The following is a 22,516-nucleotide window of genomic DNA, read 5'->3' on the forward strand; positions in this document are numbered from 1 at the left end:
CCAGTCACGTGCCACCTGTGAGGGGCAAATGATTAGGAGATTTTGCTCCCACCAATCGGAATGCGCCACGTGAGCCAATCAGGTCCTGCCAAGTGTCCCCTAGTTGGACCTCTCAGGGCTTGCCACGTGGAACACGCTTATTCGTCCACCCTGGACTTATTATGTCATGACACGTGGCATACTCCATGCCTAATGGAGAAGCCGGTCACCTAGGCCCAACTTCCGAGGGAAGCCCAATCAGCCCAAGGTTAACCTAAACCTAGATTGGCACGTTTCCTAAGGTTATAAATACCTCCCTTAATCCTCATTAAGGGAGATAACACAGATTACACACATTAAACACGCTCACCTAGAGAGACCCAATCACTTTAATTTCCGCATTAATTACTCCTTAATCAAGTACTAACTTGACCGTCGGAGGCGGATCTCCAATCATCTGGAGCATCCGTTTGTTTTGCAGGTACAGGCGTCCGGTTCCAGTCTCGGAATTGTAACTCTCCCGCAGGACATCAGAAAACCCCGAAACAACTGTGGTTTTTATTTTCAATATAGAATTGTAGGTAGAAAAAACCGACACACATAAGGAATACAAATAAAATAAATAAATAGTTAAAAATACAGCTGCTAAGTGCTAACTGCTACCGTAAATACAACCCACATACAGAGTACAACTGAAAATAAAAAAGAACAGCTACTGAAATTATGGTGTAACAGAAAAATACAATAAAAATACGGCTGTACACGTATTGAATAACCGACTATACAATACTCGTATATAAATACGATCACCCACAACAAGTCAACTATTTCCCCCCATTATTTATATTTATAAATAATAGATAATTTCTCCCAAATTTCCCTCCACATTTTGATTTCCCCCTTTCTTACTTTATATTTAAAGTTTGTAGTCTTACAATTAATCTTCGTGCTACATTGCTTGAATTTCTTATCTAACTCATTCGTTTAACATTGTGATATATTTAACGAAATTGGCAATGTTTTAGATAATTGGGTTAATATATAGGCGGTTTCTCATTGCTTCATCCATTACAAATTCTCCCAATCCAACCCTAATTTGCTGCCAATTTTTTCCATCGAACCCTAATTTTAGGAGCTCTTTCCCAAATTAAAGTCAAGAAGAACCGCAATTCCCAAATTGCAGCCAAAGTTTTAAGAATTCCCAAAGTACCGTCCACGTCACCGGTTCAGGGGGAAGAAATTTTAAATCCGGTCTACAGCAAAACCGCTACCTGAAGTAGCGGTTTTTACTAATAAACCGCTACTTCAGGTAGCGGTTTCTTTTTAATAAACCGCTACTTCAAGTAGCGGTTTTTGTTTAATAAACCGCTACTTCAAGTAGCAGTTTTCTAGCAGGTATAATTTCCTGATTTCACTTTCCTCTTTCATTTTCGTCTTCTCACCAAAATCCCATCCACGCCTTCCACCAAAATCACACCTCCTTCAACGGAAGCCGGCGCAGCCAAGGAATCCACCGACGCCGCCGGAGCATTCCTCAGCAACGAAGGCCGCCGCTGTTGACGCCGAGGGTTCGACTTTAGTGGTCGGCTTCGCTAATTTCAGAAGAAACGTGCTGATCTTCTTGTTTGTGGTAAGTGCCCTAATTATTTTTTGTATTCAGTTATTGGGTTTGTTGTTGTTATTGAGTTTGTTGTTGTTATTGAGTTTCAGAATTGTATGTATGTGTTGTTGTTGTTGGTTTTGGTTGTGTTGTTGTTGTTAGTGTTCTTGTTTATTGTTGTTGTTATTGAGTTTCGGTTTTGGTTGTGTTGTTGTTGTTAGTGTTCTTGTTTATTGTTGTTGTTGTTGAGTTTCAGAATTGTATGTATGTTTGTGGTTGGTTTTGGTTGTTGTTGTTGATTTACTTACCTTACATATAACCCTTGTAGAATTATTAATGGTTTCGATCACATTACTCAGTTTAGGTTGCTATAATTGCTGATTTTGAAAGTGAAAATATAGCTTCTATACACAAAGTACATGAGCTCAAAGTACATGTAGTCATGACTTATGCCCATGTTGAGCTTCAAGAGGTATTAAGACCTTCATAGCTCAGTTTAGGTTGCTATAATTGTGTAGTTTGCTTGCTTGATGTTAGGACATTGCCACACTGTTAATGAATTTTTGCAATCTAATATCTTTGATTAATAATGGTCTTTTCTAGAATGAAACATGGAGGTTCCGAACTACCCTCTATATTGCTATTGGGGTGGAGAAATTGTCCACAAAGATAGCGATATAACGTATAGGGGTGGGAATCAAAAATTTGTGTTTGTACATTCTGCGATGACATATTCACAAGTTCTGAACAAGCTATATGAAGAATTGAGTGTTGATCCTAGAGGTGTGGAGTTGAAGGTGGTTATGCGTTATCCTATGGCTGGGGCATATGTTGCAATTCCGTTAAATGACGACAACGCTGTTAGAGCTATGTGGATTGCTGTGACTCAGAGTTCTTCTGTTGCAATGCAATTGTTCATTGAACAAGTTCCAAAGGAGCCAGTTGTGCAAACTAACACTGGTTCCTTTCCGGGGATGGATTTTTTTGGTAGTGTGGATCAACCGTTTTCCACTGGTGTTCAAAGTGTGGGCATAGGGTCATTCACAAGAATGCTTGTTGATCCACATTATGTCAATGACCATCTCTCACAGTTTAGGTCTCCGGCCTCATCGCCTAATGTTGGAACCTCGACAAGCACACAACCACAAGGCATTCTTGATTCTCTTGACCCAAACAATGTTGATGTATTTGGCGATGCAGAGATGAATGACACTGATGAAGATGATGATGAAGAGGTAATTGAAGCTCGTGATAAGGCAATTAAAGGAAGCGCCCCCACTTCAGACTTCAATGAAGTGGCGCAAGTTGATCCTCGTTTGAATAACTCATGGATGTCTTGGTTAGGAAATGAGACATATAACAATGGGGGAGAATTTGAGGTTGGTCAGCAGTTTGACTCATTGCAACAACTGAAAGATGCTGTGAAATCTTACTCCATAGCTAGAAATCAAACAATTCGAGTTGTGGAGGCAGAGCCAGAGAAATATGTTGTTGAGTGCAAGAGGAAAGAACAATGTAGTTGTTCGTGGAGGCTTAGAGGAGTGAAAGATCCAACACTCTCTACGTTTAAAATTGTGAGGTACAACGGCCCTCATGCAAGTAACTGTGTTGGTGACATCGACTCGGGAGATCATAAGCTACTGACTTCCGAGTTCGTTTGCAATGCTCGATGTCGGAAGTTTTCAACGGAGTCTTAAAGGGGGCTCGATGTCTCCCGATAACCGCTTTAGTGCAAATGACCTTTTTCCGGGTTAACTCCTATTTTGCAACTAGAAGAAGTTGGAGTAAAAGAAGACTTGAAGAGGGCCATGAGTTATCGGAAAAGGCTAAGAAGACAATAGAAGCCAACATGGAGAAAGCCACGCACCATGAGGTTGTTGCTTTTGACTATGATGCCATCGGGTTGTATCAGGTTAGGACCGGTCGTGGAAGAAGAAAAGCTGGTAAAGGTGGTAACTCCCACACTGTGAATCTGTTGAGCAAGACATGTACTTGTGAGAAATTGAGAATATACAAGCTCCCATGCTCTCATGTACTAGCAGTTTGTCGTCATAGAAGCCTATCACATGCAGACTTTGTGGATTCTTTTTTCATGACCGCCGAATATAGGCGTTCATACGCGAAGTGTTTCGCACCAGTTCCTGATCCTTGCCACTGGTCAGCTTACAATGGTCCTACTACTATTGCCAACCCAGATTTGAAAAGAGGCCCAGGCCGACGGTCCACTAGAATTCGAAATGAAATGGATGAGCGTCCCAATCGTGTGAAGAAGGCATGCAGTGTTTGTCGGCGACCTGGGCATAACAAGAAGACATGTCCTACTCTTATTGGTGGATTTGGATCATCTGGGTAACATGATTAATTATATATTCTTGTTTAATATTTATGTTTTTTCTCGAACGCTTAACATTAATTCAATTTTTTGTTATCGTGTAGGTCCCATGGAGCCGGTGATTCGTCCAGGCCCAGTTGATCCATCTGTTCTACGCTTGCAGACTTCCCATAGGAGCCACGATGTTTGGAGTGGCGTAGCTGATAGAGTTCTCTCAGTTAGGGAGCATATGGTCAGCGTGGGACGTGAGTGGATGGTAGATGGCGGAGTACTAGAGTACGTTAGGCTTGCTGGGTTTTACGGTGTACATAGGATTTTGGGAGGAGGGTTTTTGCTTGATCGATCTCTTCTTACGGCGTTGGTTGAGAGGTGGAGGCAGGAGACACATACTTTCCACCTAGTGGTAGGTGAGGCCACCATTACTTTACAGGATGTCTCCGTCCTGTTAGGTCTGAGAGTGCACGGCCCTCCTGTCATTGGACCTCCATTTGAGGGATGGCATGACCTAGTTGAGGAGTTGCTGGGAGTTCGACCTGGCCATGATGATAACGGTAAGCCGTTTCTGGAGGGATATACATGTTGACATACTTGTTTTGGGAATTAGATGATTTGGCAGCCATATACTGAGGCGGTGATGGATCGACTTCCGGAGATTTGTCGCTCAGACATGCACATTTGGCGTTCACGGGCACCTCTGATATGCTTTGACGTCGTTGAGTTCCACCTCCCAGACCGAGTCCTTCGTCAGTTCGGGTTAGACCAGCCGATCCCACAGGATGTAGACACGGACGTTGCTCTACACAGGAAGGATCGAAGGGGACAGCGTAATTGGGAGATTCGGCATTCGGACCATGTACACGAGTGGAGTCGACGAGAGGCATTAGTCGTCCAGGGATACCCGTTCACTGGGACTTCTTCCCCGGCCATGACAGAGTACATGGCTTGGTACCGTCGCATCACGAGACTGGTCATTACTCCACCTTCGCAGGAGCGCCCCCCGAGTCATTACCAGCCAGCTACCTCTGACCTCCTGCTTGTATGAACTTCACTTCATTTCAATCTAGTTCTTACGTTTTTGATTTCATTTTACTAACATTAAAACTACACTTAAATGTAGGCACATGCATTTGCTGATTTGCACGTCCAGCTATCGGGATCTACTGAGACCATCTCCCACTTGCCACCAGAGACGGCTATACCATTTGCCATACAGACGATGCAGGGTTTTACATCATTTTGTGGCCAAACCTTGTCTAGGGTGGGGCAGTCACACCTTATTCAGCAGCCTCGACCGTCCACGTCTTCATCTTCTACTGTGCACACTATGCCGATCAGACCACCACCTCATCGTGGAGGCCATTCAGCACGTGCCTTCCGTCCACCGACTCCTTCTCAGCATACTATCATGACATCTCCTCCACTAGTGCATCGCCAGTATCAGAGAAACCGACGGCGTAGCAACACTACGTCTGGGGTTGGAGTTGGCCTGGATGACATTCCAGAGGAGACAGCTGCATCATCTTCATCGTCACCTCATGGGAAGAAGCAACGCCCGAGCTAAGTGTATATTTTGGAACTAAACTAATTTTTTTGTAAATGCTTAGAATTGGATTTTGTTATATTTAATCAATTGAAAAATATTCGACTTTGCAATTTCGACTTCCTTAGATCTTCATAAACTTGTTATTTATGGTGGTTGTGTTGAAAATATGCTATATATCTCATGTTTTTTTTGAGTGATTATGCAAGTTTGAAAAAAAAACCAGTCCAGGGTAAACCGCTACTTCAAGTAGCGGTTTTTCAAAGTAAACCGCTACTTGAAGTAGCGGTTTTCCAAAATAAACCGCTACATAAAATAGCGGTTTTTTGTAAACAAACCGCTACTTCAAGTAGCGGTTTTAAACTAAGAAACCGCTACTTGAAGTGGCGGTTTATTGCAAAGAAACCGCTACTTCAAGTAGCGGTTTACCCTGGACCGGAAAAAAAAAAACCGGTTTTTTAACCAGTGCTTACGTGGACGGTAGAATGGGAAAATAAAAAGATTTGGCTGCAATTTGGGAATTGCGGTTCTTCTTGACTTTAATTTGGGAAAGAGCTCTAATTTTAGTAAAAAAGTCAATTAACATTAACCCTAGTTTGCTGGCTGCATAATAATTGTGGTTCTACAGTGAATAATAACTTAATTGTTATTACGCGGTTTTGGGAATTTAGGGTTTACTAGCGGTTTGTATTGTGGTAAAATGCAATTGTTTGTAATCTTACAATTTTCTTGCTACATGGTTTGTATTCCTTATCTATTTTGGCTTTATTGTAGCAGTTTTATGTGTGAATTTCAGATTGACTTATGCATCTCTGTTATCAGCCTTTTTTTTTTTCTGAAAATAATTCTATTAATAATTAAGATATTGAAAGTGAACATCTATCATATTTGTGATAGTTCATTTCTTCCTCCTCATCGTCGTCATCATCATCTATCACAAAGATTTTGAAAGTGATTATGCAATTTATTTATGAGATGGATGCCTTGTCTACCTTCTATATAAATTATTTTTTAGTGAAATCATTAATCTTAAAAAGTATGCTAATTTAGATTGAAATTCTTCTTCTGTTTGTTTGCATTCTATACCCTTCTTAGTTATTCCCTATAATTTACAATTTTATTGAATTAATCATTTTTCATTTTGGTTTATTAATTGCTTCCTCTACCTCATAGAAAATAGAAAATATGGTCGATTCGATGGAAAAGTGAAAAATAAAATTTCACTGAAAGAGTTTGATGTGTATAAGTTCTAAAGTGACTTTTTTTTTTTTTAATTATATGTGCATAAGCTTGATTGATAGTTAATCACAGTGGTAATTTGGCAATTTGATGTTGTTCTTTGAGAGGGAAACAACGGTATGAAGTGCACTATGATTCCGATGACTCAAAAGTGTAGTGCTATGCATCACTCATCAGTATGTGGAAGTTGTGCTCTTGATAATCTGTCTTGATAATTTTACTTGATTTTTTCAGCATGGTTATTTTATCGATTTGAAAAGTTGAAGATTGCAATTATAGGAGAAGCTTGGAGAAGGATGATGATTATCTTATTGAAAGGTATGCAATTTATTTTTTACTTTTACTTTCAAATATGCGATTTTGGGGTTATGCTTTCTGTGACAATGTAAAAAGCAATTGCTTAATATTTATTCATGAATTATAACTTCAGGCTTTTGCTGTGATGGTTTATTCTGTGAAAATTTTGCTATAATTGCAATATAACTGAATTGGTATTAAGGGATTTAGAGGCTGTTTCAAATTGCTCGACTATGTGAGAATTCACGTTACCTGATGACTTTGTGACTTCTGAAGTGTCAGCGTTTTAACCCCCAACTTTAGCATGGTGCTCACTGCTCAGAATTCACGTTATCTTTGCTCTTTGTAGTTGAGGCTGATTGGTTTTTGATGTTTATTTTGACTTTCCCCTGGTTTGCCACCTTGTCATTTTTCTGTGGTAGGCCTACTGTTGCTGTTGTTATTGATTTCATGAGTGGTATCAATATTGAAAAAGCAAGCTATGTACTGTCACTCTGTCAATGATAGTAGATTAGTGGACTCATCATCGTGAAGTTCTCATTGAAGGTGTTGATTTTGTTAGCTGCTTTTTTTTAAAGGTCTCTTTGGTAAGGAGAATTCCAGAATTTTGTTTTACTCAATCTTGAATATGGCACGTGCCCGAATAGTTCTTGTGATGGAGTATGAAACTAAGCTTGCTTCTTTGTCTCAAGATAATGTTCTTACTAATGTTGACGTCCACTTGAGCTTGCCCCTTACCTTACTATAATATTATGTTGTATTTCTTGCTCCCATACTTTTGATATTGAGTTTTTTAGCGTAGGCATTTGTTGCGATAGTTTTCCTGAGAATTAGTGATGAAAGTCTTTCTCTGCAGCCCTTATAATCTAATATTAGGGCCTATGACAAGGTAAACCCAGTGGGGCAATTCATTTGTGGGGGGTACTCCACCTTTATGAATATGTTTTCTATGTTTCCTTCTGATATTATTCTTTGTGATTTTGTCTATATATATATGAATTTTTTTTTGGTGGTATGCTTCTTATGTTCTTGACTGGGACATTGCACTGTGGACTACTATTTTCTTTTCCAGGAGGCCACCAGTCGGTTTACCACTGACTGCTGCATCAGTAAGGGCTTCTGTCCAACCTCCAACAATGCAAAACTGTTTTCCAAATCCTCTCTTCTCTGAGCTATTTTTCATTGTTTCTCTCTTATTAATATTTTATTTCAATTGGATGATTAATGATTTTTTTTTCGTGTTCTTAAAAGAATAAAATAAACTGGCTCTTGTGAGTGATTGGGTCAAAGGTACTTGTTTTTCTATTTTTGTGATGCAAATTAAACTGCAAATTTAAGTTTTGAATTGAAGTTTTTTTTATGAATTAAGTTTGCAGTCTTTATTTTCAATTTTTTTGATCATATCACTGATGTATTGTAGCTGGATTTTGAATTTATCAGATGCTTAGTTTTTTTCATTATTGCGATTTGGATTAAGTGTTGAAGTGTGAATTGTGATCTATATCAAATGGGTCTCTGTACCATATATGTGATCATTGCTGAATGGGTCTCTATGAGGGTTGATGAGGCAATCAATTAACTGAAGATGTATTTATACAGAAATGTTGAGGAGATGACTGAATCTGATGAGTTCAATGTACTATGATTTATCACTCATATTTCTATGGTGCTGAGGATAGAATTATAATTATTGCAGATCTAATTTTTTATTTATTAGGATTGCATGGAGTGTATGTAGTTTGATTTAAAACATTATATATATATATATATAGGGTGAGGATCCCATGAGAACTCTCGTAACATGAGAACCATGAGAACTCCTCAAATTTAGAACATATGCAATACTTTTTAGAACATAGAAACCTAAACAAATATACATATTCTAAAATTTCAAGGTAATGCTTTCAATTATCGTGTTTAGAACATAACCTTCATAATTCAGAAAACAAAAATTCAAAACATAACCTCAAAAATAAAGAACATAATTTTGATGTTTTAGAACATGACCTTGATATTTTAGAACGTGCATATATGTGTAAGTTTTCATGTTCTAAGAAATGTAACACCTGATCTAAATTTGAGGAGTTCTCATGGTTCTTATATAAAAATAGTTCTCATATGAACCTAAACCATATATATATATATATAGGTTAATAAATTTACCTAAACAGAGTTTCACAGGGTTATCCAATGCAGGTTATGTAAACTGTGAAGTGTTCCACGGGAATCAAAATCACCTAATGATATCTTAGGAAGGTGTATTCCATCTAGTGTAAGCTTGTTTAGGAAGGAGTACCTCATTAAAAGATTTTCAGCTTTGAATCTTAGCAAGTATGGTTACAGTGGTTCTAATGTTCTATTGTGCAATTTTTTTTTAATTAACTTAAACTAATTAGATTTCAAGAGTGAAAATTGGACCAATAGCAAAAGGTAGAGAAGCCAAAGGTTTAAACATAAATAGTCAATAATTTGCCTGATTGATGTTGTTGTAGATTCTGTTTTGTTACAATTCAAAAGCGGGGTTTGATTGCAGTTAGTGCAAACTTATCAAGACTAGTATTGGTTCTTCATTGTGATTATTGGATTTATAACTTTCGGTTTTTCTATGTCTAGGCTTCTAATTGTGCAGCGGGATTATGTTTTGGTCTTAATTATCCAAACTACTATGGGCAGCTTAAAGAATGTCAACGGATAGCTGTTACAACAATGTACTCGCGGAAGATGCTAAAACAATATGCAATAATGGTAATAGCATGGCCAACTCTACTTCATTTGTTGTCATGTGAAAATCTGAATTTGTGCTAGCCATTAAAATTGGATGTCTTCATATTTGTTATATTGTTTATGCTTTAAACTTTTGCATTTTGTACTTGTTGTTAGCTAGCTCAATCATGTCTACATTAATATGAAATTTTGCCCAATCGGCTCACAAGAGAGTCATGTCTTGCCTTTTAACACTTGTTAGTAACTCAAAGTGACATGATACCATTAAATCATTAATTGCAAACGTAATCTCCTATTCGTAATGAATCCACTATATAGATGTCATAATTCAGCAGTACTATGCTGCACAGAAGAGAATTTCTACATATATTAGTCTTTTACAACTTAAAATTACTTGGCCCTCATCAAATTTTAGAATTACCAAATTTTAAGAAAGCAAAAAATGATAAAAAAATAAATGGTGGCATCTTTTCCTGTATGACCGTTTTAAATACAACTCATGATTATCGTAGACTTCTGTGCTAGTTATTTAATTTTATGTTTTCTTAACCCTTTTTTGACAAGCCTACAGCTCAATTGGAAGAGCAGCATGCAAATGGACACGGATGTGGGTTCAAATCCCTCATAGGCTCTTCTATCTTTATATATTTCTGAAGATGAATTGCGTAGAATCGGATGATTTACACGATCAGATATAATCTGAATTCGTGAAGCATAGATTTTTGAGGAACTTGAAAACTGTTGTTAATACAACCTAGAAAAATGGAAGGAATATTATTGAGGAGATAGAGAAATAGTATATTGTATAGCAAAGAATTGATTGGCAAAATTAATATAGTATAACCAATTTAAACTGTAATGGAAGTGAAAATATATAACAAAATTTTACCTAAAACGCTAAACCATGTGTAAGACAAGTAGCATTTTTAAAGAAATTAGAGTATTTGGGTCTTGAAAGCTAGAATGGTGTCTTATAAAATAAGTTGCTCAGGTTATACGAGGCTTAGTAGCAGATAGCATTGAAAGCTTTGTTAACTTATGTTATAAAAGTTCTTTGAAACTTTCAAATGTCATTATGCCAGAGCAAGTTACTAGTGGTAATGACAAGTTGTATGAGGCTCCGGAAATTTTTCCTGAAAGTGACTGTATGAACCCTGAAGTGTCTGCTTTTAGACCCACAACTTTGGAAGGGTATGTGATCTGCTTGAAAACCCTTTTCAATTTACAACTGAAAACTTCCCTTTTTATTGTAAAACTGATAGGATGGTGAGTTACTATCCCTGTGCTTGGCAGCTGAGTCTAATTGGTTCATGATGTCCACTCTGACTTTCTTGAGGTTGCTGCAGGCGTTGGTGACACTTAGCACCCTATCATTTTCTGTCGATAGGCCTACAATTACTGCTGTTATGGATTTTATGTGTGGTATCAAATGTTGAAGAAGCAAGATATGAAACTGTCAGTGACAATAAATCAATAGACACTCATCAACATGAAATTCCTGTTGACAGTGTTGATCCATCAACTTCTGTTGCACTGTCTGTTTGCCAAAGGTCTCTTAAGAAGGGGGTAGTTTAGAGTAATTTGAGCTTGGTCTTGAATATGGCATGTGCACAAATAGTTCTTGTGATGGAGGATAAAACTAAGCTCACCACTTTGTCGCAAGGTAATCCTCTTACTGATGTTGAGCTTTACCTGATCTTACCTCTTACTTTGATATTTAATTATGCTGTGTTTGTTGCTTTCATTCTTTTGAAATTGAGTTTAGCTGATCTGAAGTTGTTCTTCTTAGGTGTTTCCTTCTTCGTTGAGTGTCAAGGCTGCCATAGGTAATCTGAGTATACATCATGACAATATTTCTCCGGAGCTCCTATAATCTTAGGGCCTGTGTCATGAGAATCCTGGGAGGAGTTCATTTGTAAAGGTACTTGACTTTGGTGAATATGTTTTCCTTGTTCCCTTCATTTTTTTCCCTGTGGTTTTGCCTTTATATCTATGAATGATTTTGGTGGTATATGTATACCTCTTATGATTATGGGTTACCATGTTTGTCATGGAGATTGGGTTATCATAGCTCGACCAGGTGGCTTTGGGTCTCTTCCAATGTCCACTGGTCAAGTTGCTTCTCTGACTGCCTCTCCAGGAGAAATTAGTGATAGACTTCCAATGTGCTCAGCTGGGACATTTCCTGGTGGACCATGTTATTCTTCTTTAGGAGGCCCACAACAGCCACCAGTTGGCCTTGTATCCACTTCTGCATCAGTAAGGGCTTCTGTCCAAGCTCCAACTATGCAAAATTGTCCTCCAAAACCTCCTTTCTCTGAGGTAGTCTTCTTTCTTTCTCTTTTATTAGTACCCCTTTAATTCGATAATTGATATGAGAAAAAATTAAAATGTAATTTGCAACTTTTCAAATATCTGGTGCTTGTAATAATGCAAAGCTGTTTGACGAATTGGATTCTGCGTGCAAGATTATGCGTGATTGGGACAAAGGTACTTGTTTATCTATTTTTGATACAAATTATAATTTGAATTTCAGTTGTTCTATACTGTCAAGTTTTGAATTGATTGAAATTTTTTGATATGTTGAGTTTTGTAGTATCTACTTATTTTTTACCAATCATATCTCTAGGAATTGTAGCTAGATTTTGAAATAAAAGTAATGTTAACATTTGTGACTGACTGTAGGTCAGTCACTATAAGGTGCTCAATAGATGTTAATGGATTGTGTAGCCTAAGAAGGAAGTTATGGTGGGCAGTTCAACGTATTAAGATATGGTTAGAATAATATTGTCGTGTTGCTACTGTGCATGTTGAATTATTCTGTGTATGTGTTGTATCTAATGCAGTTGAAATAATGAGCTGGCAGCACAACATTTTGTCCCTAATGGATCTCAAATCATAGATCATCACCATGGCTAACATCTAGATCGTGGAAAGAACAGAGATAATAAGAAGAGCAAGGCAATAGCCTAGTTTTCTCACAGTGGCTCTTCAACATTGTAAGAACTCTTTTTTCCATTTCTTTTCCCTATCCCACAACTTTGATATTATATACTGTGTTGAACATAGTCAGTATGATTTGTGTTTACTTAACATTCTCTTTTTGTTCCATTGTGTATTCATAAAAGTTATAAACGATATGCTGTTTCTATATTCATCATTGTGGTAGCTTCTCAAATGGTTGTATTAAGGCATATCTTGTATGGCTTAAAGAGTTTGAGATAAGTTTCATAGATCTGAATACTATATGATTGCTTCTTTTTTTTTTTTTCTTTTTGGTATGTGTTCATGATGAAGTGTATTTTTATCTTGTTATTCCAAAGTCTGAACATAAGAAGAAAGTTTGTCCTGAGACTGCCTTCTAGGACTCAGTTACAAAGTTCTACTGGACATTGATGACTGTGAATTCCTCAGATAAGAATTATTTATCTGATGATATTCTAAAGATTTGTAAGCTTTATTTTATAACTAAATTTATTAGCACTACTTGTTAGCTTTGGCACCATTACTGTTCTTCTTTTCAGGTCTTTTGACTTCCCAAACTTCCAATTCAACTTATCAGATTTTTTGTAGTTTCAGCTTGTATATCATTGTTCCTTTGTTTTTTCTGATTTTCGATTTATATCAAAAGACTAACCAAGCTGAACTGATCCTACTTAAGGCTGCAAACAGGTTTATCATTTGTGATATACCACTATTATATGCAGTTGACCGATGTGAAATTTTCCAATTTCTAAAACATAAGGTTGGTTTATAGCTCTTCCCCCTTCCCAAGACTGGTCTTGTTAACATGTTTGATGACTGACATCTTTGCTCATATTTTACCTTGATATTGGGTTGATGGAGTGGAGAAAAGTTCCAGGTTGCCTTTGCTTGTATGCAAGAGCAAGGATAATGTGATAGTTTATTTTCAGTGTCGCGGTATAGTCATTCATTATGCTTGTCAGCTTGAATGATTGAGACGAGTTATCTTGAGAATCTTTGTTTTAAGGGTCTACTCATTTTAGCTGAAAAGAATTGAATTGATCGGAGCTGAATTGAATTGAGCTGAAATGAATTGTTTATGAGAGAAGGATATTAGAAACTGAACTAAACTGAAAATAAGTTGAAGTGAACAGGCCTTAAGATGCAATTTTTCCTTCAGTTTACCAAACGGAATTTACATCATTGTGGTATCATGCTATTGAACAGTCAGCTTTTATAAAGGTGACATAATATATCTTACTTGTGCATTATTTCAGGATAAACTTCATCCAATTGCTGGAAAATGGATTTAGTGCATAGTCCATTTGTTTCCGCGTCTTGGCCGGTGTGGAATGAAGACGTATCGCAAATTGTTTGAAATCCACTACAACCTTTAATAGACTGTTATGAGTCAGGAAACAATCAACAACCATCTTTGGCCATGATATGAAAGCTTGAGCTACAGGACTATTTCACGCATGGTGCATGTTTATATATGCTTGTATTATTTAAGTGCTATTTTTTAATGTCTCAGAATTTTTATGCTAATTGTCTTCCTCTTTGCATAATTATGTTCTTTTTAGGCTAAATAACCTTTTGCATGATTATGTATCAAGACTTAGATTCCTTGCAAATTATAAGTCATATTAAGATTACTAGGCTTCTAACTTTATGTGCGTTAGCAATGATGAACTAATATAGAATTACCTCGTGTAGGTAAAATGGAATTCCACAGCTAATGTTCTGTTCTACTTCCTATTTAAGTTGTGTATTATTTTCTCTTTGTTTCTTGCCTTCTTTTCCATTCATTTATGTCACCCCTATGTACTACACACACACACACATATATATATATATATATATATATATATATATATATATATATATATATATATATATCTATGCAATAATTCATTAAGATGCTTCATCTTTTGGAATTCTCTTTCTTTCTTCTCTGCTTTCTTTTTTGTCCACTTGTAACTATTTCGTTACCATTCCAAAACTCCTCCTTTCAACTATGCCACCAGGATGAGAAGATGGCTTTGCTTCAATTCAAAAATGGCTTCACTATTCACCCTCATTTTTCCGAAATGTACGATTTTGGTTCATCTTATCCAAAGACAAAATCTTGGAAGGAAAATAGAGATTGTTGCTTGTGGAATGGTGTCACTTGTGATTCCACTTCAGGTCATGTTATTGGACTTGATCTTAGTTTTAATCAACTTGGCGGGATTATCCACTACAATAATAGCACTCTCTTTCACCTTACACATCTTCAGTACCTTAACCTTGCTTATAACGAATTTCACCCATCGCATATATCCCCAAAATTGGGACATTTTTCAAGACTGAAAGTTCTAAACCTCTCACACTCTGGTTTTATCGGTTATGTTCTTATTGAAATCAGTCAACTTTCTCAACTTGTTTCCTTAGATCTCATTATTATGTCAATAGAGTGGGATAATCTCGTTGGGCATTTCGCTACAGATGCTGACTATCCTTATACTTTTTCAAGAATTAAAATTTCGCATTTTGATAAAATTGTAAGAAATCTTACTAAGTTGAGACAACTCCATCTTAACGGTGGTGTAATTAATTCAGCCTTCCCCAAAACATTGGTCAACCTCTCTTTATCCTCTCTAGAGCTGTATGATTGTGGCTTGCAAGGAGCCTTTCTCTCTAACATTTTGAGCTTACCACACTTGCGATCTCTCAAAGTCGGATAAAATCCTAATCTAAATATTGATCCCTTAGTGTTCAACAACTTGAGTAGTTCATTGCAGGTGATACATTTCACCGGCACTAATTTATCAATTAGGTTGCCTGAAATTCCGAGTGAAAGGAAACTACGGCAATTGAGCCAATTTTCAGCATCCTATTGCAACATTTCTAGAACTATTCCTACGAGGATTTGGAAGACAACGGAAATGCTTTGGCTAGAAAATAACCAATTAATCGGGGAATTACCCTCTCCATTTAACACAAAAGAGTTTTCACAATTAAGGTCCCTTAGTCTATCAAACAACTTGTTAAAGGGGTCCATACTGTCTTGGTTAATGAATCTTCCATCTCTAGTACAGTTGAATCCTTCTAGCAACCAATTTGGAAAAACCAATGGATGATTTCCAAAAGATAATTGTCTACTAGAAGATCTTGACCTCAGCTCTAACAACTTAAGCCTTCCCCTCAATATTTTCTCCTAGTGCAATAATGTAGTAAATATTAACCTATCAAATATATCAAGGATTGAAGGGCTCGACTCTACATTTACTTGGCCTAATTTATCCACTTTGTACTTGTCTTCTTCTAACATTACCGAATTTCCCAAAATCTTAAATTCCTAACAACTTATAAGAATTTTGGATCTCTCCAACAATAGAATCCAAGGTGAAATCTCAGCTGGGATGTACGATGTTAGAAAAGATTTATTGGAGGATTTAAATATTTCTCACAATAACTTTACAGGAGGTTTAAATCTTCCTTCTTACAAGAGCTTAGAATACATTGATCTTCTCTCTAACTCTTTATAAGGTTTGCTTCTTTGCCACTACCCAACACCACTGTGTTTTTGGCTTCCAATAACAAATTTCATGGGGAGATAACCTCATCATTTTGTAACTTGACACAATTGAGCGATGTTGACCTCTTTAACAACCACTTGAATGGCAGAATACCCGAGTGTTTAGAAAAGTTGAGTCATAGCCTAGAACTCTTGGATTTGGGGTCTAATAAATTTCATGGGAACAGTCCTTTGACATTTACAAAGCATTGCACCTTAAAGAGCATACACTTGAATAATAATCAATTTGAAGGGGCGATTCCACTATCTTTGAAGAGATATAAGAGTTTAGAAGTACTTGATCTTGGTAATAATCGATTCAATGATTCCTTTCCACACTGGCTAGATAATCTCCCAGAGTTAAAAGTCCTTGTCCTCCAATCAAATAATTTTCAAGGTTCAATAAGAGATGAGCTAAGGCTAATAAACATCCATTTCCTAAGTTGCAAATTCATGATCTTTCTAAGAACCGCTTATCTGGAAAGCTCCCAGTTAAATACTTTAGAAACTTCACGGCAGTGATCATAAATAATGATGCTGGACATACGGAGAGTAGAAATTATGTAGGTGTTTCGGATTATTATGAGGAGTCTCTTGTGTTGACAATGAAAGAAATGACATTAACATACAAAATCTCAACCTTTCTAATATCCTTGGATCTCTCAAACAACAAATTCAGGGGAGAAATCCCAGATTTTGTTGGTGAACTTCTTGCACTTGTAAGCTTGAATGTATCATACAACCAGCTAACAGGCCATATACCCCCATCACTAGCCAAATTAACTTCGCTTCAGTCTCTAGACTTGTCTTGCAATAGGCTTGAAGGAAATATTCCACCACAGTTGGTTAGTCTCACTTTTCTTGAAGACTAAAATGTTTCCTAGAATAAGCTATTAGGGCCAATCCTTGAAAGCACTCAACTCAGTACACTTTCAAGTGATTCTTACGTAGGGAACTTGGCTTTGTGCGGATATCCATTGCAAGATTGCGGAAAAAGGGGCGTACTTGATCATCAATCTGTGTCAAAACAAGAAGTATATGATATTGTCGATATCATAACAAGTATAAGCTTGTGGGAAATAATTTTGATAGGGTTTGGCCTAGGAACAACTTTGGGGTTGGTTGTTGGATATCGTATACTTTCATCAGAGAGCTCTAATTGGTTTTCTAGAAAGGTGAATAGGTTTGAATATGTAATTGCGCAAGGGTTCAAGAAGCATTCGAGAAGACGACAAAGGAGGACTTGAAACAATATAGCTTAGACTTAGAGACTATTACTGCTATGTAGTAGCGGACTACTGTTTTCCTTTTCTTTTAATTTTTTGTGTTTTCCTCTAGTTTTTAGCTTGACTGTTTACAATAAGTGATTTCTACCATCTGTATTATCCGCACTCAAATTTCATGCACAGTGTTTAAACTTCAGATTTCATAGGATTCAAGATTTTTCATATATAGAGTATTACTCTGTCATTTTAATGATCTTCCATTCTCAAAATATGAGTGTTGCACTTTTACACTCATGTTGAGCCCATGAACAACCCACATGTGAGTGTATGTATTGTCTCATACTATTGAGTTTCGAATTAAGGGGGAGAGTTGGGGTGATGTTACCTACATTGAAAAAATAAGTAACTTGTATCCACTTTAAAAGGCTAAGGGGCTACCCCCTCATAATTGCCATGTGATTTTGAGGTGAAACCTCCTTGTTCTTGTAAATGAGATTTGTAATCTCCGTGGCGGGCGCAGCCCAGGCCTGTTAAACAACTCATTAAATTGTATAGCAAATTTTCTAGAAATTTTAACTAGATTATAGGCTTCATATTGAAATAATGAAATTTATTTGTTCAATTGAGTTCAGTTGGCTATCTCTTACTCTCCATTCCAAGTAATCCTGTGATCAATTCTCTTCCCTCTCTTGTCCTTATAGCATCATTAAATGTCTAAGTAGAGGGTTATAACTTATATTTGTACGACACATACTTCCTTTAAAAAAAGAATTTTGATATATTAGTACGGATTTGGTCTTTATTGTAATGATAAATACAAAAGAATATTAATTATCTCTTACAAACAATATCCTTTTGTTGAAAATAAAATGAAACGGAGGAAGTACTTGAATCTTGTAAATCTTACAAAAATTTGAAAAACAACTTGTCAAATTGGTTAAAAACAAATTGTATGCAATGAAGGAACAAGACTAGGTTTAAGAAAACTCTAAGTCAAAGTAAAACATGCTTTCTCTTTATATTGAACGAGTAACCAACTAGGGTTAGCATTAGTGGTTAATGGTCTCATACTCCTTAATCAAGATTTTTCATATATAGAGTATTACTCTTTGTCATTTTAATGCTCTTCCATTCTCGAAATATGAGTGTTGCACTTTTGCACTCATGTTGAGCCCATGAACAACCCTCATGTGAGTGTATGTGTTGCACTTGTCCCATACTATTGAGTTTTGAATTAAGAGGGAGTGTTGTGGTGATGTTGATATATATGTTCTCAGATGAATTGGGCAATTAGAATTAATTTCAATTGAAGTAACAGTACTTTTCAAAGTATTGTATAAGTTAACCTTAACAATAAGAGGTTTTAATGGGTAATCTAGTGATTATTGAGCTTAGTTTCGATACGTAGGACATGTGGATTGAAGGGTAGCTTAGAGAAGAATGCAGTATGAGTTTGTTTCAATTGATTAGTGTTAATGATGTAAGATAGATAGATTTCTGATTGGGGTTTAACTGATAGTAATTTACTTGGCCTGTTAATATGCTATTGTAATAGATTGGAAATATGGAATGAGATTGGGATTGGGATGATATTTGAATTGTCATTACTCTTAGTAATGCTGACTTTGTAATATTGTTGGATTTGGCCATATGGGTTGCAGGGTTGATGGGTATGTCTCGGTGTCGTTCTTGACCATTTTCTCAAAATTCTGCATCTTTTGTTCGAAATGTAAAGTGTCCATTCTCATGATACTTGTTAATGTAGGATGAGAATGACTTTGCGTCGTCTTATCCAAAGACAAATTCTTCGAAGGCAGATAGAGATTTTTTATTTATTTATTTATTTATTTATTTATTTTTAACCGATAAGGTCAACGGAGGCCCCATTTATGGTTTATATACCAGGATTAGACCTATTCAATGGGTTAGGGGCCCATTTAAAGCCTTGACCCAGCCCTTTTATAAAAGGGTTTTATCCATCCAATATTTAAACGGGGCGGGCTTTTAAAGGGTTTTTAAATAAGGGGCTTTTAAAGGGTTGGATCTAAGTTAAAAAGGGCTGAAATTGGGTAACTCTTATGAGACTTTTTTTATCCTAATTTTTCTATTTCTAAAACTTTCTAACATCAATTGAAGATTATAATTTAATCTAGCATGCAGGCAAAGAATTGAAGAAAAATTTAAAACAACTTATAAGATTTTTTGGGCTTGAATCTTGATCAAATTTTTCCAACAAACTAAGAGTGACCGCACTGAATTAAATTCCCCGAAGCATAATTAAGAGACAATTTTTGGCAATTTTTTTGTGGTTGTTTCCATTGCTTAATTTCATCCTACTAACCTTAACAATGGCATCCTGCTTATGAGATTTCACCTTCTTCACATGGGATTTGTTAAACATCGCCCACAGAATACTACATAAAACCCACAAAATTAATATGATTTGACAGTTTTGCCCCTTTGTCAATTTTCTCTGAACACCGAAAAATGTGGAGTCGTACGGGGATGGGGGACGACGAATGTCATCGGAAAAGACGGCTGGCATCCGGAGGAGCCGCCACCACCGCGGCACCGGCGCCTGGCCGGGACGCCGCCACCATGGCGGTGGCGCCTAGCCAGGACGCCTGTACCATGGTTGAGGCTTCCAGGCCAGGCGCCATGACCATGGTACTGGCGTCCCGGCTAGGCGCCACCACCATGGTGGCGGCGTCCCGGCCAGGCGCCGGTTCCAGGGTGGTGGTCCGGCCATATTATTTTATTTTTTTGTTTTTTTGTTTTTTTTTTTTTTTTTTTTTTTTTTTTTTTACATTTGACTTGCTTAAAATTCAAAATAAAAAATTTTCTCAGTTACTAATAAAAAAAAACAAAATATTAAAAAAAAAAGAATTTTTTTTTTTCTCAATTCCAACAAAAAAAACATAATATTACACAAAAAAAAAGAAAACAAAAAAAAAACATGATAATACACAAAAATAGAAAAAAAAAACTCAATTTCCAACAAAAAAAAACATTATACAAACAAGCAAAAAAAAATTAAAAAAAAAATAACAAAACAACCACGGCAAGGCGGTGGGGCGCCTGGCCAGGACGGCCGATGGCTGGTGGTGGCGCCAGGTCCGGCAGCCACGTCCACTGACCTGGGCAGGACGCTAAGCCACAGTGACTGGCGCCTGTCCCAAACGCCACTCACCGTGGCTGGGCGTCCTGCCCAGACGCCAGGCCGGTGGACGTGGCTGCCGGACCTGGCGCCACCACCACCTGGCCGCCACGAGCCAACCCTCCCTCCTCCGCAGCCGCCACCAACTCTTTGCCTTGCCACCTCGATATCCCCGTACTTTGATTTTTTTTGAGGTTGTGTTTTTTTTTAAGGTCAAGGGCAATATTGTAACTTCAATATAAGTTTGCGGGCTATATGTGGAGATTTGCGGGCGATGTTTAGCAATCCACCTTCATATTCATTAACTTTCATCTTCACATTGCTTCCCATTCGAAATTGTACTACCTAATCTGATTTCAAATTCGCTCAATTAAACCGATCATGCAACAAAATTACGTAGTTTTGAAGTTAGATCTAGATATTTGCTTTGTAATTTTATTTCTAAGGCCCTTTATAAGGCCCCTGAAAGACCCTTTATAATTATCTTATATTGTGTTTACTTCATGATTGTTGTAGTTTGTTTATACATTTTGAATGGGCTGGGCTTAATGGCCCATGGACAAGCTCGGCCCATTTCAGAATAGGCTTGGCCCGGCTCGGCCCATTTTATACAAAGCCCGGCCCAGCCAGCCTGGCCCGTTGAACAGGTCTAATCAGGATTTACCAAAGTGGCATAGCCCCAGGAGAAAGGGGGGTACGAGGTTTGATCCCCCGCCACAATGGAAGGAGATGGAACATGGCTCCACGGAGCCATGCTTATAAAGTTATACCTCAGGCAAATAGAGATTGTTTCTTGTGGGATGGTGTTACTTGTGACTCTACCTCAGGTCATGTTATAGGACTTTGACCTCAGTTTTAGTCAACTTGGCGGGATCATCCACCTCAACGGCTCTCTTTCATTGAATAGTACCCCCATCACGTTGAACATACATATACAGATATATGGAATACTATTGAAATGATATTTCTCTTTGTATGATTTTCTTTCAATTGATAATTGTCAATGATTTAAGATAGATAGAATTCAAATGAAATTTCTCTTTGTATGTTTGCAAATTTCATTTGAATAGTACTCTATAGTTACGTTGAACATTGTTTTTTACGAGTCTGGTTTTTCTACGCTTATGCGTGGTCCAATCGTACGTTTTCCGCTTATTGTAAAATGTGGAATGGAGATCGCTAGACTTAAGCACACACTTGAAAGTCCAGTTCCTTTAATTAGTTTACACTTGAAAGTCATGACTTCTTTTATTCATATATTGTGCATGTGTATTTAATGGCTTCCTGCTCCTATGATTCAACAAGTGCATGAGTGTGGGCCTGCTTATTATCTAGTTTCGTAGAATTTTTATGCTTATTGTTTTTCATGATTATGATAGACATGTTTGTATGTCTGCAGTAGAAGACTTAGATTCCTTGCAAATTAAAAGTCGTGTGTTGGGCATACAAGAATGTTCTAACTATCTGTTTGCGATTATGTCACCCACTATAACAAGTTTACAAATTTGGATCGTAATTTTTTAATTTACATTGTAAAATTAGCTCAAAAATGTAATTGTACACCATACATTAACCAATATGGATATCCAAGATCACTCATATATGATAATATGATCCAGGGGGAATTATATCACTACAAAACATAAAGTGTTTAGCTACATAATTTACCTATGGAATGCATATCCGATCCATAGCTAAAATAGCTACAAAATTCAAAATTTCCCATGCAAAGGAAGCTAGCTACGAAATTTCAATTCTATATCTAAATAAAGGTGCAAAGTTCTATTTTATGTAGCTAACTTAGTTGTACAAATTAAATTTTCCGTAGCTAATGATTTTAAATCTGTGTAGAAATTTTTTATATTGGGTCTTCCATTCCACTACCCCAGTAACTTGCAT

At 37.0% G+C, this 22,516-nt stretch overlaps 3 protein-coding genes and 1 long non-coding RNA gene across 13 annotated transcripts; all 4 read left to right on the forward strand.

Annotated features, from left to right (window-relative positions):
* Positions 1-1,113: 1,113 nt before the first annotated feature.
* On the forward strand, positions 1,114-3,276 carry LOC110684880. The gene is made up of 2 exons (XM_021861318.1): positions 1,114-1,609; positions 2,183-3,276. The coding sequence occupies exon 2, from the start codon at positions 2,191-2,193 to the stop codon at positions 3,274-3,276; it is 1,086 nt and encodes a 361-aa protein (XP_021717010.1). The 5' UTR covers positions 1,114-1,609; positions 2,183-2,190.
* Positions 3,277-3,807: 531 nt separating this feature from the next.
* LOC110684807 (serine/threonine-protein phosphatase 7 long form homolog) lies at positions 3,808-5,564 on the forward strand. The gene is made up of 3 exons (XM_021861239.1): positions 3,808-3,928; positions 4,016-4,947; positions 5,029-5,564. Exons 2-3 carry the CDS (start codon positions 4,516-4,518, stop codon positions 5,470-5,472), a joined length of 876 nt encoding a protein of 291 aa, XP_021716931.1. The 5' UTR covers positions 3,808-3,928; positions 4,016-4,515; the 3' UTR covers positions 5,473-5,564.
* On the forward strand, positions 4,021-4,494 carry LOC110684881 (serine/threonine-protein phosphatase 7 long form homolog). Its single transcript, XM_021861319.1, has one exon. The coding sequence runs from the start codon at positions 4,021-4,023 to the stop codon at positions 4,492-4,494; it is 474 nt and encodes a 157-aa protein (XP_021717011.1).
* Positions 5,565-6,063: 499 nt separating the features above from the next.
* LOC110684808 lies at positions 6,064-14,438 on the forward strand. 10 transcript variants are annotated; one of them, XR_002503840.1, is made up of 6 exons: positions 6,078-9,732; positions 10,794-10,902; positions 11,058-11,374; positions 11,501-12,201; positions 12,558-12,710; positions 13,953-14,211. It is a non-coding gene; the product is annotated as an uncharacterized LOC110684808 (long non-coding RNA). The 10 variants fall into 10 exon arrangements; XR_002503836.1 differs by having other exon boundaries at positions 6,064-8,096; positions 9,601-11,374; positions 13,953-14,438; XR_002503834.1 differs by having other exon boundaries at positions 6,064-7,008; positions 9,601-11,374; positions 13,953-14,438.
* The last annotated feature ends 8,078 nt before the right edge of the window (positions 14,439-22,516 follow it).

The sequence above is a fragment of the Chenopodium quinoa genome, unplaced genomic scaffold, assembly GCF_001683475.1.
Source record: "Chenopodium quinoa cultivar QQ74 unplaced genomic scaffold, ASM168347v1, whole genome shotgun sequence".
NCBI lineage: Eukaryota > Viridiplantae > Streptophyta > Magnoliopsida > Caryophyllales > Amaranthaceae > Chenopodium > Chenopodium quinoa.

Bases quoted from the DNA above. Each gene is read 5' to 3' on its own strand.
- LOC110684880 (XM_021861318.1), top strand. From the start codon at position 2,191: ATGGAGGTTCCGAACTACCCTCTATATTGCTATTGGGGTGGAGAAATT.
- LOC110684881 (XM_021861319.1), top strand. From the start codon at position 4,021: ATGGAGCCGGTGATTCGTCCAGGCCCAGTTGATCCATCTGTTCTACGC.
- LOC110684807 (XM_021861239.1), top strand. From the start codon at position 4,516: ATGATTTGGCAGCCATATACTGAGGCGGTGATGGATCGACTTCCGGAG. The intron at 4,948-5,028 runs GTATGAACTTCA...ACTTAAATGTAG, and splicing joins CTACCTCTGACCTCCTGCTT to GCACATGCATTTGCTGATTT.